We start from the raw sequence: 14965 nt of genomic DNA on the forward strand, positions 1-14965 counted from the left end.
AACAACTTGCCAAAGCCGCATGCTTTGTAGTGGCTGAGCCAGACCAGAGCGCAGGTCTTGTGAGTTGCTTGCAAGGTATGTTTCCTTCCAGTCACCTGCCTTTTTCTCATACAGATGTTGTCTCTCTTGAGAACCTAAGGGAAACCCAGGTCTACCTGTCCTTAAAATCAACATTCCAACATTGAAAATTAGCCTTTTTACTCCCAAATAAGCCAGTGGATTCTGCCCCTCTGGTTCCTCAAGGTCACAGGTATTCTCACTGCTACTCTAGAGAAACCTGATTAAATAGGGTTTAAAAAAGTGCTACTCAGCCCTCAAACAGTCTGCTGACCAGAACATCCTTTTGGAAAGCAATCTGGTTAAAAACACCAGTGGTTTTCAGTGTGAGCCTCCTGTAATTCACAACCAGCACATTCTCAGAGATGTGAAAAGGTGTCAAATATGCTCACACTTTTGTCAGTACAATGGTGAAAATTAGTAGCCTAATGTTCCACAGGAAGAATGGTTATCTATAGTACATAGTTAGAATAGATCGATAGACAGACTTTCAAAAAACCTTTAGACACTTTGATATAAAACTGGGTGGGGAAAAAAGATAAAAAATATAATGTATAAACTACAACGAGATACCACTTCCTAGCCACTAGGGTAGGTGTTATTAAAAAACTAAGTCGCAAATGTTGGTGAGGATGCGGGGAAACTCAAGCCCTTAAATCGCAGTAGGAATATAAAACGGTGCAGCCACTCTGGAAAACGGTGTGGCAGTTCCTCAAAACATTAGACAGAATTCTCCTATGACTCAGCTATTCCACTTCTGGGCATAGACCCAAAAGAGATGAGAGCAGGAACACTAGCAGACATTTGCACACCCACATTCATAGCAGCATTATGCACAAAAGCCTAAAGGTGGAAACAACCCAAAGCAAATGAATAAAATATGGTCTAATCCATAAAATGGAATATTATCCAGCCATAAAAAGGAAAACTTCGGCACACATCACAACATGAACTTGAGGACATTATGTAAGTGAAATGAGCCAGTCACAAATACTGTATGATTCCAATTACATGACATGCCTAGGAGTCAAATTCATGGACAGAAAGTACAGTGGCGGCTGCCAGAGGCTGGGGGGCGGGGCGGGGTGTGGAGTTAGTGTGAGTGGCGCAGGGCAACAGATGTGGGAGATGAGAAGTCCTAAAGACAGGTGGCAGTGAGGGCTGCACAGCGCCGATGGCCTTAATGCCACAGGACTGCACATTTACAAATGACTCACACGGTAAATGGTTATAATTTACCGACCGATAAAAAATGAAAAATATACAAATGGATATATACATACATGTGTTTTACTTTTACTATATACTATACATTTAATATACTTGCACATATATTTATGTATGTGTATATGTAATAATTTGTCATATAAAAAAGATATGTGGTGAGTTGGTAAGATATAAAAACCAATAGATTGATGCTGTATTTATTTCCCACTGCTGCTGTAACAAACTACCTCAGCCACTTAAAGCAATACATATTCTCATTCTCTCGCACTTCCAGGGGTCAGAAATCAGAATCGAGGCATGAAGATAAAGGTGTCAGCAGGGCTGCACCCTCTGTGGAAGCTCCAGGGGAAGAGTCCCTTTCCTTGCTTTCTATGGCTCCTCGAGGCTGCCTGCTCTCCGCAGCTCATGGCCTTCCCGTCTGCAGGGCCATGTGCACCACCTTCTGGGTGCCTCGCTTCCTCTTCTGTTCACGCTCCTCCTGCGTCCCTTTCCTAAGTGCATCTGTGACTGCATTTAGGCCCCAGGGGATGGCCCAGGACAATCTCCCCATCCCAGGGTTGTCAACAGAGTCAGATCCCTGGCCATATACGGCGGTCTCTGCAGGTCTGGGATTAGGACCCAGGATCAGCATCCGAGGGGCCACTGTTCAGTTTACCCACAGATGGTGGGCAGAGGAAAGAGAGAAGAAAAGGCAATGGAAGGAGCTATAATAAAACATCCGTAGCAGCCAAATGTGGGTTTACAATCAAGAATTGTTTTGCTTTGTGTACTTTTAAATGGTTATAAGCTTTCTGCAGTGAATAAGTTTTACAATGAAAAATGCCATTTATTTTTAAATGGGGTTTTTAGTGCAAACACAGCTTAATGTGTAGGGGTGCCGTGGGATGGATTTCACAAAGCCACCCATCCTGTCTGGTACAAGTCTCCTGGCACCCAGAGTAATCCGTTTGTAAGATTCGGTCCCGCAACAGGAATGTTGGTTATAACTGAAGAACCAAAACATGGTGACCACTCACGACTTCAAGGAATGATCAGTGAAAACCAAAATGACATTTGTATAGAGAAGGGTCACTATACAAACATGTGATGCTGCCGTCACGACAGGGCACTGACAAGACCCGAGTCACCCCTCTCCATGGGAACCCCTGGTCCGGCCCCCGCCCACCCCTGCAGCAGCACAGGCCGCTCTGCCAAACTGCCAGTCTCACCAGTTAGGCCCCCTGTCCCTCCATGCCCCTGGGCCACGGGCGTCCACTGGGCTCACACACATCCTCCATAAATGAGGCACACTTGATGTGGTGTTACATTCGTTTTCTGGTAAAGCACAGTGAAGAGCTGGAAGAGTTAAACCTCTCCCCAGGGTCCTCAGTTGGTGAAGATTCTGTTGGGAAGCCAGACACAGTGCCAAGTGTTTTCTGCACCAGATTCAAGTTCCTGCACCATCTGTGAGGTGAGGCCACTTGCCGGGTGGACAGGATGCGGCTTGGAGAGGCCACACCAGTGACCCTATGTCTCTGGGCTAGTCATTGTTGGAGGCATGGGTGGGGGAAAGGAGGCGGTCATGAAGCGAGATAGAAAACACCCCGCCGCTGAGCACATCTGCCCCCAGAGGGAGGTGGGTGGGCACAGGGCCCCTCCCACAGCCATTCGTCCCAGGTTCAACTATGGATCCACACACACCGACACAGCTGCTCTCTTCAAAGGCTTTAAAGTTTCAAAGCACACAAAGAAAGTGGAAGAGATCCCAATATCCTACACTCTAATTTGGAAGATTATGCCTATTGCCTAAAATGTGATGGTTACAAAGCAGTACGTGCCCCCAAAGGTGAGACACACAAGTGCCAGAGGAAGGGCCAGGACACCCACTACAGGATGGGTGCGTCCGTCACAGATGGGCCCCAGTGGCTAAGGACACCCAAGGGCACTGTGGCTCAATGCAGTAAGCCAGGGTCCTTCTACAGGCAGTACTCATCCTAAGTGCCCTTCAATGGCTGAACAAGAAATGTTCTCAAGTGGGATGGACAGTTTTAACAATCTATGTTACTGTGAAATTAATGACCCCTTGGTGTACCAACCCTCAAAAACCAAAATTATAGAAAAGAAGAACAGAGGACAAAGAAGGGAGGCATGATTCAGAGCGATGGCAGGGAGGCGAGCTGCATCTCCAGCCTCTGAGGAGCAGTCTGTGAAAGCACTGGCTTCTCTTCGGCAGGCGGATGTTTCTGGTCAACACTGCTGGGATGCACAGCCTGGGGATCTGCAGGGGAGGCGTGGGGTGGTCCTGTTTCCCAAAGGCCTGGAGGAGGCGAGGAAGGAAGCTTGACAGCTGCTTTTGCAGGTGTGATCACGGAGCAACGCTGAACTGCATTTATCCTTATGGCTAATTACAGACCTGCCCTCTAACACACAGGACAGGGCTTGCACACACTTGCACACACACAAACAGCTACACGCACACCCCCATCGCACCGGATCCTGGCAGAGCACTAAGAGTCATGCTTAGAAACAGTTGTCACCAGGGCATCGTTCCAGTGTTTTCAGAAACAGCACACAGCATCCTCATCCCAACCCAGGCTAAAAAGAAGAGACAGAACCACGTGCACCTGATGACATGCACAACTGCAGGTGATGAGGGGCGCAGCAGGTCACAGCTCCCTATAGTCCATTAGCGGCACTCGGCGCCAGCCGTAAGATCTGGAGGAAGCGGCCAGATGGTGGGTGGTAACTCCTCAAAACACACAAGTGAGACCAGAAGCTGCCTCCTCTGCTTCTTAACCTGCAGTGGAGTGTGTCCTGGACTTGAGTGACAACAGGTAATGTGACAAAGCACAGGACACTCTCCACGAGTCCCGGGAACCTACCTTGTGTTGCCACGTCAGCACCACCTAAGAACAGGACGTGGCCCGAGAAGCATTTGACGAGTGGCCGTATAAATGGATGGACTGAGTTAACACACAAATGCCTGTCGTGGTGAACATTTCTCCTCGGGGACCGCAGCCAACGCGCCGCAGTGACTGGCCCAGCCAGCCTTCCTCTCCTGAACACCACGAGCACTGTTTGAACTCATGGCCAGAGAAGCTACAGGGTGGCTGTACATGCTCTTCCCGTTGCTGCGAGCCTTGGTAGGGTCTGACGGCAAGGCAGGGCTGTAGCTTAGTAGGGCCTGATACCAAATCTACAAAACCCTAGTTTTTCAGACTTCCACCTGAAAGGAGGAATAAAAATGGCCTGCATTCATAATGTGGGAGTGGCTGGCAATGCCCCCCACCCCCGCTGGAATAAGCACCCACATCCTTTTCCCTGCAGAAGACAGGCTTTTCATGTCTCTGGAGCTGGTAGGAAGACATCCGGGTATAGTCCTTCCCATTCTGCCCGTGTAGGGTGGTCATGGCTCCTCGGCCCTGTCCGGTGCCCTCCCCTCAGACACACCCACAAACGTTCCTACTCATATCACCAAACCCTTGGCAAAGCCTGTTCCCACTCCCCACCGCCCACACGGCCTTCCCCAGCCCCTCCAGCCCTATGCACTTTCTGAGTAAAAATTTAAAGGTGGCGTCCAAAACCAAGCCTCACGATTGCTTTGCCTTCTTACGTCAGATACTCCTGTGCATCTGACGTGGATGCCCAGAGCAGGCCCCACCTCCCCTCAATGCCACTGCACTGAGGCTCACCCCATGCCCAGCCCCTCAGCTGCTGTCCCAGGAAAACGCTGTTTTGTGACCACCCTCCTTCGGGGTCTCCTTATCCATGTGAACCCCCTTCCCCGCAGCAGCCTGCCTCTAGGTTCAACCTGTCAGGCATGGTTCGTCTGCCATGCAGGTCAATGGCAGGAGATGCTCTTATCTGACTTCATGGAGGAGAAAATTTCTTGACTGTATTCTGGTTAGAGGGGGCTCACTCTCACCCTACTTGGGTGGCCAACCTTCAAACACAGTCAATGGCACAGCAGATGCACTTCACATGGAAGATACACTGACTTTTAAGGGGTCTCTGAGGATTCGGGGGCTGCGAGAACACTGCAAGGCTCTTGACCCATCAGCCCCCTGCCGGCAGGTACAGAGGCAGCAGCCTGAGCACGGGACCTGCTGCGGCTTGGAGGGTTCCTGGCTGTGGGCAGGGGTGTCTCAGCTCTGTGCCTGGAGAAGCTCGGCAGCCCCAGCTGGTTTGTTGTTCGAGGAGATTGTGTTTGTTTTTTATTGAGACATAATTAGCATATAACATTGTGTAAGTTCAAGGTGTTGGTGTGATACATTTATATATTGCAAAGTGACTGCAGCAGCGTTAGCTAACATCTCTATCACGTCAGTTATTCACTTCTTTGTGTGGAGAGCAGTTAAAATTGAGTCTCCTAGCAACTCTGAAGTTCACAATACAGTATTACTGACTGTAATTAAATACTTTGCTGTGTAGTAGATCTCCTGATTGTACGTTTGTGCCCTCACACCACATCTCCTCAACGCCCCAGCCCCTGGAACCATCATCCTATTCTTTCTCCAAGTTCAGCGCCATATGATCTCACAGGACCACCATCAAATGTGCAGCCTGTCATTGCCTGAAATGTCGTTACTCAGCACATGACTGTATTTGAAGGTCATTCTTTGTCACAGAAGAGTGTTCCAAAGCCCAGAATAATGTACCTGCTAGGGAACACAAGATAAGTCCCCCAGCTAAGTGTCTCAGGAGGCCGAGTCCCGTTCTCGGTCTGGCACACACTCAATGCACCAATGAACACAGTTTCCTCACTTGAAGGGTAAGCAACGCCTGAGAAGGGGGCGAGCCTGCAGGCAGACATGGTTACACCACACAGGCACGGGGCCATCCTTTTGTGTCTGTCCCCCTTTCACCTCCAACGTGCCTGCATGCACGTTCGATGTCAGCGCTCAGGGGGAAATGCTGGCTTTGTCACAATGGGGGCATGCAACCCAGGGGCCACGTCTCCTCCCCAGTCCCAGTTTCAAACAGACAGTGTCGGCACAGGGCACCTGTCATATGCACTGCAGTCATTGCCACATGCGTTTCCCCAGTGTCTTTTCATCTCCCTTCAGCTCTCATTCCCTTTCTGTGAGCACCTACTGTGTGCTGAGCTTAAAGGACGATGGACAGAGCAGTAAGATGCTGTGGCTCACTCAGCACTTGCTGTGCCAAACCCGGGTTACCTGCCATACACGTGTCACCTCATGCCCATGTGATGGCACCCAGTGCCACTGCCCCATTTCACAGGTGAGGAAACAATACAGGGGCTTCAGTGATCCGCCGCCAACATGCAGTGAGTAGGTGGCAAAGCTGAGACCTGAACCCGGCGTGTCTGACTCCAAAGCCTGTCTCTTACCCATCTCCCCTGCAGTGACTGACAAGTCAATGTGCTCCTCCCAAATCGTGTGAGTCTGGAGTCGGGGGGCAGCAGAGAAGCAACCACTGAGTGGGATTAAGCTGCTCACCTATCCAAACCGGCCCAGGACACCACATATGGCTCGACCAAGAGCTGTTCGATTCCGGAAAACAACTAAAAGACATTAGCTGCCACTCTCTCTCCCCACCTCCTTCTCTTCTCCTTAGAGCCAGGAAATACGGAATCATGAGCGGACAAAGTGCTTAGAGAACAGGACTGTATTTGACCGCACTAGCACAAACAGCTGGAGTCTGATGAGCCAGCGGTTAGAGCGTGCTTTTGCCAAAGGGACCTCTGCCACCCTCTACACGAGCCTTTAGAAGATGAGGTCTTCGGAAACAGAGCCGTTACCCTTTCTTCCCTGTGAGAGTCTACTGTGGTAATCACTGGATTAAACCGCCCTTTTGCCACAGCATCGCATGCTCTATTCAAGTGAATTTCAGTCTTTTTTCTAAGAGTAAGGAGGAAAAAAAAAAAGAGTGTGCTCTTAGGTCCGAGGTAAAAATGAAAACAGCAAGGTGACTTGCTTTGAAATGCAGAGGACCTCTATCTTCAACCTGTCCTGGGCCCCAGCGACCAGACACGGCCAGAGCTCTGCTCACTGCCTGTCACGGGCCCCCGACAGCAGCAGCCTGTCTCTCAGGAACCGAGGTGGGACTCGCTCCTCTGAGGTTCACCAGACAGTCTCACCAAACGTAAGGCCGCAGAGGCGTCGCCCAGCTGCAGACAGGCTCATGGGCTGATGCCATGGCTGCTTTTTTTTAAGGCACTCTGGACTCTATTTCCCTGAGGATCAAGTACAGCAGGGACCCCAACCTTTGTTCCTGGTGGGGTGTGGGAAACCCCCTGAAGTACACAAAAGGTAAAAAACAAAGTCAGTCTGTATCATATCCCAAAATGGGTCCAAGCCATTTCTCAACCTCGGCCACAGACATGTTCTTCCTCAGAGCATAATCCTCAACCTGCAAAAGAATAAAAGCAACTTATTAGACCAAGCTGATACGACTCTTTGAACTGGTTTCCATGGGATTTGCCCAGAAGCATTAAGTACCTTCCATTTCTTGTCGTATTAGCAGCCTACTGAGTTAAATGGAGATGGTTATCTGTCTATTCATCAAGCTGCCTATTCTCTGGGCAGGAAAAATGTGGTCATAGGGTAAATATCCGAATCTTAGAAGCTGGCTGGGGTGTGAGCATGTGCACAGGCATGCATGTGTGTGTGTGGTCTACATGTAAATGAGAGGGCCAGAATCAGGGCAATGGGTTAGAATCAAATGAAGACCTTAACTGAGATAACTTTGTTCATTCTTTCCCAAGTGTTTTATTCTCATCTACATGTGAAGTGCAATAGGTTCTACAGTTCCACTTAAACAAGACAGGAATTCCAAGAAGCCAGATACAATGGAACAGCTAAGTTACCTGATCCTTGGAAATCTTCCCCACAGCAAAATACTTGGACTTCAAATTGGAGAAGTAGAGGCCCGACACAGCTGAAGCAGGCGCCATCGCTAATGACTCCGTCAACCGAATGCCTGGAGAGCAACAGCACTGCACATGTGCCCAGGGCCCACAGCCAGCAGGCACCCAGGCCACACAGACTCAGAAAAGAGGGTGCTCCCTTCTGAGCACGTACCTGTGCGCTGCTCGATGTCCGCAAGCCTCCACATCGTGAGCTTCTCAGTGTGGTCGGGCTGGCTGGGGTAGCCAGGTGCCGGGCGGATGCCCCCATAGCGCAGCTTTCGCAGGTCGGCGACATCCAGCTGCTCGTCGCCGCAGTAGGCCCACAGTTCCCGGCGGACCCTCTCATGGAGCTCCTCCGCAAAGGCCTGGAGCCCAGGACAAGGGGGGTCAGTGCTGCCTGCACCCCTCGATCAAAGCCACCCGGGCAGCACCCTCGATTGGACCAGCTGGGAGAAGTCCAGCAGAAGGGCACTGGCTGGACTCCTGACTCCTGCGTAGAGTCATTAGCTGCTCGGCTGGCTTGGTTTCGGCCTCCCCATGGCTCAGCACACCCCACTCCCGGCAAAGGAAGAGAAGGAATCTATAGAGCAGGTCCCCAACCTTCTTGGTACCAAGGACTGATTCATGGAAGACAGGGGTGGGGGGCGGTGAGGGCGGCAGACGGGAGGTAGAGCTCAGGTGTGCTTCGCTCACAGCCCGGTTCCTAACAGGCTGCAGGCTGGTACCGGTCCACACCCAGGGGACCCCTGCTACAGAGGACACCTCCATTAGAACTGAAGCTCTGAAACAGAAGTCTGGTTTTAATTTTTCAGGCTCCTCAGGAAAACATCACAATGAAGTGAAGGTTCTAAGGGTGACTTCCAACTACAGCACCACTGAAGGGTCGCCTTGGCCCAAAAGATGATGTGGGAGAACAATTCGAGAACACACAACTTCAACTGTGTTAAAGGCAGCCTCATCTGATCCTCGCGGCTGCCTAGTGTTCTGGCATCGTCCCGGGTTCCACCCCGGCTCTGTCCTCAGAGCATTGCGGCACTACCTCTGCCAGCCTGTCCCCCAGCGCCTTGACCATGATGCTGCTATAGTCATCACACTGGTCCTCGTAGGCTCGGCTCAGCTCTTCCACCCCGAAGCAGGCGACAGCAAACAGGCCCAGGTAGTCCCGGAGGCCCAAGTGCAGCGGGGCGATGAAGTCCGAGAGGCAGAGGTATGGCTCTGTGCTGGCAGAGTCCTTCTCGGCCTAAAAATCCAAGGGGCAGGCGGAGGGGTCGTGAGCACGGACGGGGCAGCACACACAGTGGACAGCAGTGGATTCTCATCAGATTACAGGCTTCAAACAGGGATGTCTGTCTGTACTGTGCGCCATTGCCACCCTCAGCACTTAGAACAGTGCACAGCAGTCCATAAAGATTTGGTGAGTGAGCAAATGAAATGAGCTTTTAAACATGTGGCATGACACACGTAGTCAGGAAACCAGTTAACTGCTCTTTCACACACTTACTGACCCAACCACTCACTGAAGGCCACAGGCACTGTGCTAGCAACTGGAACCCCAAACATTCAGATTAAAACAAAAAAATCTCCCCCTAAGTGTTTCTATTCAAAATCAACATTAAATCCTGAAGTTATGTTCAGCAGGGGACCACCAAATATGAGCCTCTACTCTGCATCAAGAAGTTGAACGCACTGCCAGGCCAGCCCCAGAGGCCTGGGCTGCTGTGGGGTAGCGCTCAGGAGACCCTGGGCCAGCCTGACAGCAAACAAGGAGCTCAGCAGGATTCCTTCTTCATTTGATTCAAATCAAAACCCTATAGACTCCACCAAAAAACTACTCGACCTAATAAGTGAACTTGGCAAAACAGAGGGATACAAAGTCAATATTCATAAATCAAAGGCATTTTTGTAGACCAACAATGAAATGCCAGAAACAGAAATTAGGGGGAAAAATCCCATTTGCTATAGCAACAAAAAAAATAAAGTACCTAGGAATAAACCTAACCAAGGAGGTTAAAGACCTGTACTCAGAAAACTACACAACACTGAAGAAAGAAATTAAGGAAAACACAAACAAATGGAAGCATACACCTTGTTCATGGATTATAAGAATTAACATCATCAAAATGTCCATACTACCCAAAGCAATTTATAGATTCAATGCAATTCCTATTAAAATACCAATGTAATGACATATTTCAAATGTATTGAACAAATATTTCAAAAATTTATATGGAGCCATAAACAACCCCGAATAGCTGCAGCAATTTTGAGAAAGAAGAACAAAGTAGGAAGGATCACAATGCCTGATATCAGACTGTATTACAAGGCCACTGTAATCAAAAGAGTCTGGTACTGGCATAAGAACAGACACATAGACCAATGGAACAGAACAGAGAGCCCAGAAACAAATCCAAGTCTCCATGGTCAATTAATATTCAACAAAGGGGGCAAAAAATAAAGTGGAGTAAAAATAGCCTCTTGAACAAATGGTGTTGGGAGATCTGCACCACTACATGCAAAAAAATGGAACTCGACCACCAACTTACACCATACACAAAAATAAACTCAAGATGGATAAAAGACTTAAATATAAATTGTGACACCTATGACACAAAACTCCTTGAAGAGAACATTGGCAGGAGAATTTCAGATATTCCATGCAGCAATATTTTCACCAATATGTCCCATAGAGCAAGGGATATACAGCAGAATAAACAAATGGGACTACGTAGAATTAAAAGGCTTTTTAACAGATACAGAAAACATCAGTAAAACGAAAAGGGAACCAACCGTATGGGAAAATATATTTGCCAATGATACCTCAGACAAGGGTTTGATCTCCAAAAAAGATAAAGAACTCAACATGACTCCATACCAGGAAGACAGACAATCCAATTACGAAATGGGCAAAGGACCTGAGCAGACACTTCTCCAAGGAGGACATACAGAGGGCCCATAGACATATGAAAGGATGCTCAGCATCACTAGCCATCAGAGAGATGCAAATTAAAACCACAACGAGATAGCACTTCACACAAACCAGAATAGTCATCATAACCAAATCAATAAACAAGTGCAGGCGGGGTTGTAGAGAAAAGGGAACCCTAGTGCACTGTTGGTGGGACTGCAGACTGGTGCAGCCACTGTGGAAAACAGTATGGAATTTCCTCAGAAAATCAAAAATGGAACTGCCTTTTGACCTGGCAAGTCCACTGGTGGGATTATACCCTAAGAATCCTGAAACACCAATTCAAAAGAACCTATGCACCCCAATGTTCATAGCATTATTTACAATAGCCAAGTGGTAGAAATAGCCTAAGTGCCCATCAGTAAATGAGTGGAACAAAAAACTATGGTACATTAACATGATGGAATAATATGCAGCAGAAAGAAAGAAGGAACTCCTACCCTTCGCAACAGCATGGATGGAGCTGGAGAGCACTATGCTAAGTGAAATAAGCCAGGTGGTGAAAGACAAATACCACATAATCTGACCTATCAGTGGAACCTAATCAACGAAACAAACAAGTGAGCAAAATAGAATCAGAAACATGGAAATAAAGAACAAACTGACAGTGACCAGAGAGGAGGGGGATGGATAATGGGGGAAAGAAGGGGAAGGGTCAGGAACATGTATAAAGGACTCATGGACAATGACAAGGTGTGGGGGGATGATTGAATGTGCAGGGTGTGGGTAGGGGAGGGGAGAGTAATGGGGGGAAAGGGGACAACTGTAATTGAACAACAATAAAAATTTTTCTTAAAAAATGTGACTGTCCCACCATGCCAGGTACCTCTCCCATTTTTCATTTTAAGCTGATGACTGACTCTTCCCTGCCACTAAACTAATAATAAGACCTTACTATTTCACGATCAATAATTTTGCTAAGAATGTAAACAGCTAATAACTAATTTTTGTTGAGTGCTTACTATATGCCAGGCATGTGACACTATCAGTACCACAGTGCAGATGAGAAATCTGAGGCAGACAGAACTGATCAACTAGCTCGGGTCAGAGAGTGGCAGGCCCGGGGTCTGATACCACAGCCAATGCTCCTGACTGCTACACAGCACTGGTGAGCACTGATCAATTAACAAGCACGTGGCCAAGAAGCTTAGGAGCCATGCGCTCGCCGGTTCTGTAAACAAGTACACAGCCTGACTCTGGGCAGAGACGGTGCAGGCTAGAGGGTGTTTGACCACAGCATGTGGAGACGTCACGGAGCCCAGGGCCAGCCACCTACAGAGGAGTGGCTCCAGATGTACACTGCCATCAATTGTTCTGGGCCAACAAAGTACAAGGGAGACGCAAAGCTTCCGGGCACGGGGGGAGACGGGCCAGAGCGCCCCACCACACGTTAGAAGGGGCTGCTGTCAGAGCTAGTCAGAACAGACTCCCAGAGCAGGAAGTCACTGCAGCCAGAACTCTCCAGAAATACCCATCTGAGTAGGTAGCAGATGTGCGCTGAGAGGTCACACATGAAATGCCCTAACACAGTCCGTCACAGACTGCCTGGACACACGTGGGTCTGGACATGAAAGGGGCTCAGAGGACATGGGACCTGAAGGATGGAAAACTGGGCCAGGAGAGGCTTCTGACCCGAGTTCCACCTGGAAAAGAAAAGTCAACAGTCCCCAGAGGGCGGGGGCTGGAACTGATGTAAGACCCTGCCTCATGTTTGTGGTGTGTGAGCCTGTGCACAGACCGATGATGTGGCCGCCCTTGCTGACTGTGGTTGGTGCCGTTCAATGTCCTCGACTTAACAATGTCTTCAGATGTTGTTACAGTAGAAATATCTGTCATTATGAACTATTTTGTGGTTATGATTCCAAGCAACACGATCACTCTTAAATGACTAAAATGGTAGTGAAGCTTTGCAAGAATAATTTACTGTAACCCTTAGTGATAACTCTGGTGAATTCTGGTTCCATTCTCAATTAAGACAATGGTTTTTCATAGCAGCTAATGGGACGTGCCTATAGTGTCTGCACTTTGAAAGGTGGGGGCACGTGAGAGGAGGCCATGTTGCAATAATCCTGTTCTCACGACACCACAGAAGACGGAGCTGAGACAGAATAGCCATGGGGTGAGGACAGGCTAGGCTCTAAGCCGTGGACTCAGCATGTTCTCTGCAACCTTCATCTTCTCTGCAGAATGGGTACATCAAGTGCCCCAAAACAAGGCTGTGTGGGAATTAAACAAGATGGTCCATCCAGAGCCCTGCAAGCACCTGGCACCCGCTACACATTCAGTGAAGGTTTGCTCCTGCCTGTCTCCCCTCGAAGAGAAAGCCAGTCTCAATGACGTGATGTACATGACCACTGAGGCAGCCACTGCCTGACACATCAGCAAACCCTGCACTCCAGCCTTCTCTCCATGTCCTCACAGAGGGCTTGGGGTTGGGCCTGGGATTGGTCATTCGGGGTGAGGTGGGACAGAGCTCTTATATACGTTCTTATATGCATTGACTCTTATATGCATTCTTTCAGTGCTCACACTGAAAAGCAGAAGCAGCTTGCTTGTGGTCCAGTCGCCTGCCGTACCTGTTGCCTCAGCCCATGAAAGGTGGCGATGGGCTGCGCAGCCCGGGGGTCAGAGCCCACTGCGTACAGGTGGATGTCATCTTGGACGCTCTGTGCTGGCCAGAACCCAACCACTCCCCTGGCCTGCAGCTTCTTATCCCTAATCAGTGCTGTCAGCATATTCTGGGCATCATCGTAGACTTTTTTTGCCTCTTCACCTGTTAGGAAGATACCGTAAGCATTCACTTAAAAGATGTCAATAACCAGCAAATGCTTCCTTTAGAACCACCACCCTCCCCTGTCATCTTGTCACCCCTCTTTCCCCTCAAATACTCTCTCAGTGCTTGGCGTCAGACATCCTAGGGTGGAGCTGCAGATGGTTTTGTGCTGCTTGCTAAGTGTGGTTCCCAGTCTGGCTCCCCGACTCACACTGCTTACATGTTGCCATTTAACGAAGGCAGAGCACCAAACCTGTGGCTCCCCAAAGTAGGCTGTCACAGAGTGACACAGGGCAGGCTGAGTCCTTCACCGCTGCTGCTCCTTGTACACAAACCACTCCCTGACCTCACAGGGGCCTCTGCAGAAGGGTGGCAGGTTGACGAGTCTTAAGTGGCTTCAGCGCTGCTTCCGGACAGCCAAGGCTCAGGGCTCCCAAAGAATCTCTCCTGCATAGTGGGCCTGGGCCCTGGGACACTTTCCTCCAGGCTTCCAACTCTGTACATGACCCTGAGCTGCCTCTCCCATGGACAGGGGCCAGCAGGGTCTTTAGTCCTATGTCAAGGGCATGTTCTGTCCAGCTTTCTCCTGGCCCCTCCAGTGCTCACCTGTGGTCACTCAGGAGGTCAGAATGAGAACCCCCACTCTACCTGCTGTAGCCCTGCCTGGCCTGAGAGCTGCTGAGTCACAGAGCAGGGACCCTCCGGGAAGCGGGCAGACAGAGGACGCTTCTTCAGGTTTCGCTTAGCCCTCGTCCTACACGTCTCTCTCCCAGGCCCCTCCTTCCTTCCCAGCCTTTACCCCATCATCCGAATGGCTTGGCATTTGATCCCATGTCTGGGGGTAGGTTTGGGGGTGGGGTTGGACTCACCCACTTCTCCAGCTTATCTCCCCAAATGCCCGTTCTCCACCAAGGCTCCAGACACAGGGACAATTGCAGTCCGCAAATCAGCACACATCTGTGCCTTCTCACTGTCCCCTCTGCTACAATATCCTTTTCCTCAGCGCCACCTCACAGCCCTGGCGTGGCCTCAGTAACTCTCACTCTAATTTTATAAATCGGCTCAAATGCCATCTCCTCTAGGAAGCCTCCCC

General features: G+C 49.5%; 1 protein-coding gene across 5 annotated transcripts in view; it reads right to left on the bottom strand.

Moving 5' to 3' along the window:
* Positions 1 to 6876: 6876 nt before the first annotated feature.
* The window catches only part of MTR (5-methyltetrahydrofolate-homocysteine methyltransferase), a 93858-nt gene continuing 85769 nt past the window's right edge, over positions 6877 to 14965 (bottom strand). For all 5 annotated transcript variants that reach the window (XM_024561653.3, XM_024561652.3, XM_024561654.3 and 2 more), the window contains 5 exons: positions 13676 to 13872; positions 9174 to 9374; positions 8307 to 8499; positions 8093 to 8205; positions 6877 to 7635 (listed from right to left, as the gene is read on the bottom strand). In XM_024561653.3, coding sequence (XP_024417421.2) covers positions 7549 to 7635; positions 8093 to 8205; positions 8307 to 8499; positions 9174 to 9374; positions 13676 to 13872 — 791 coding nt within the window. In that variant the 3' untranslated portion in view covers positions 6877 to 7548. The remainder of the gene's footprint in view (positions 7636 to 8092; positions 8206 to 8306; positions 8500 to 9173; positions 9375 to 13675; positions 13873 to 14965) is intronic.

The sequence above is a fragment of the Desmodus rotundus genome, chromosome 10, assembly GCF_022682495.2.
Source record: "Desmodus rotundus isolate HL8 chromosome 10, HLdesRot8A.1, whole genome shotgun sequence".
NCBI lineage: Eukaryota > Metazoa > Chordata > Mammalia > Chiroptera > Phyllostomidae > Desmodus > Desmodus rotundus.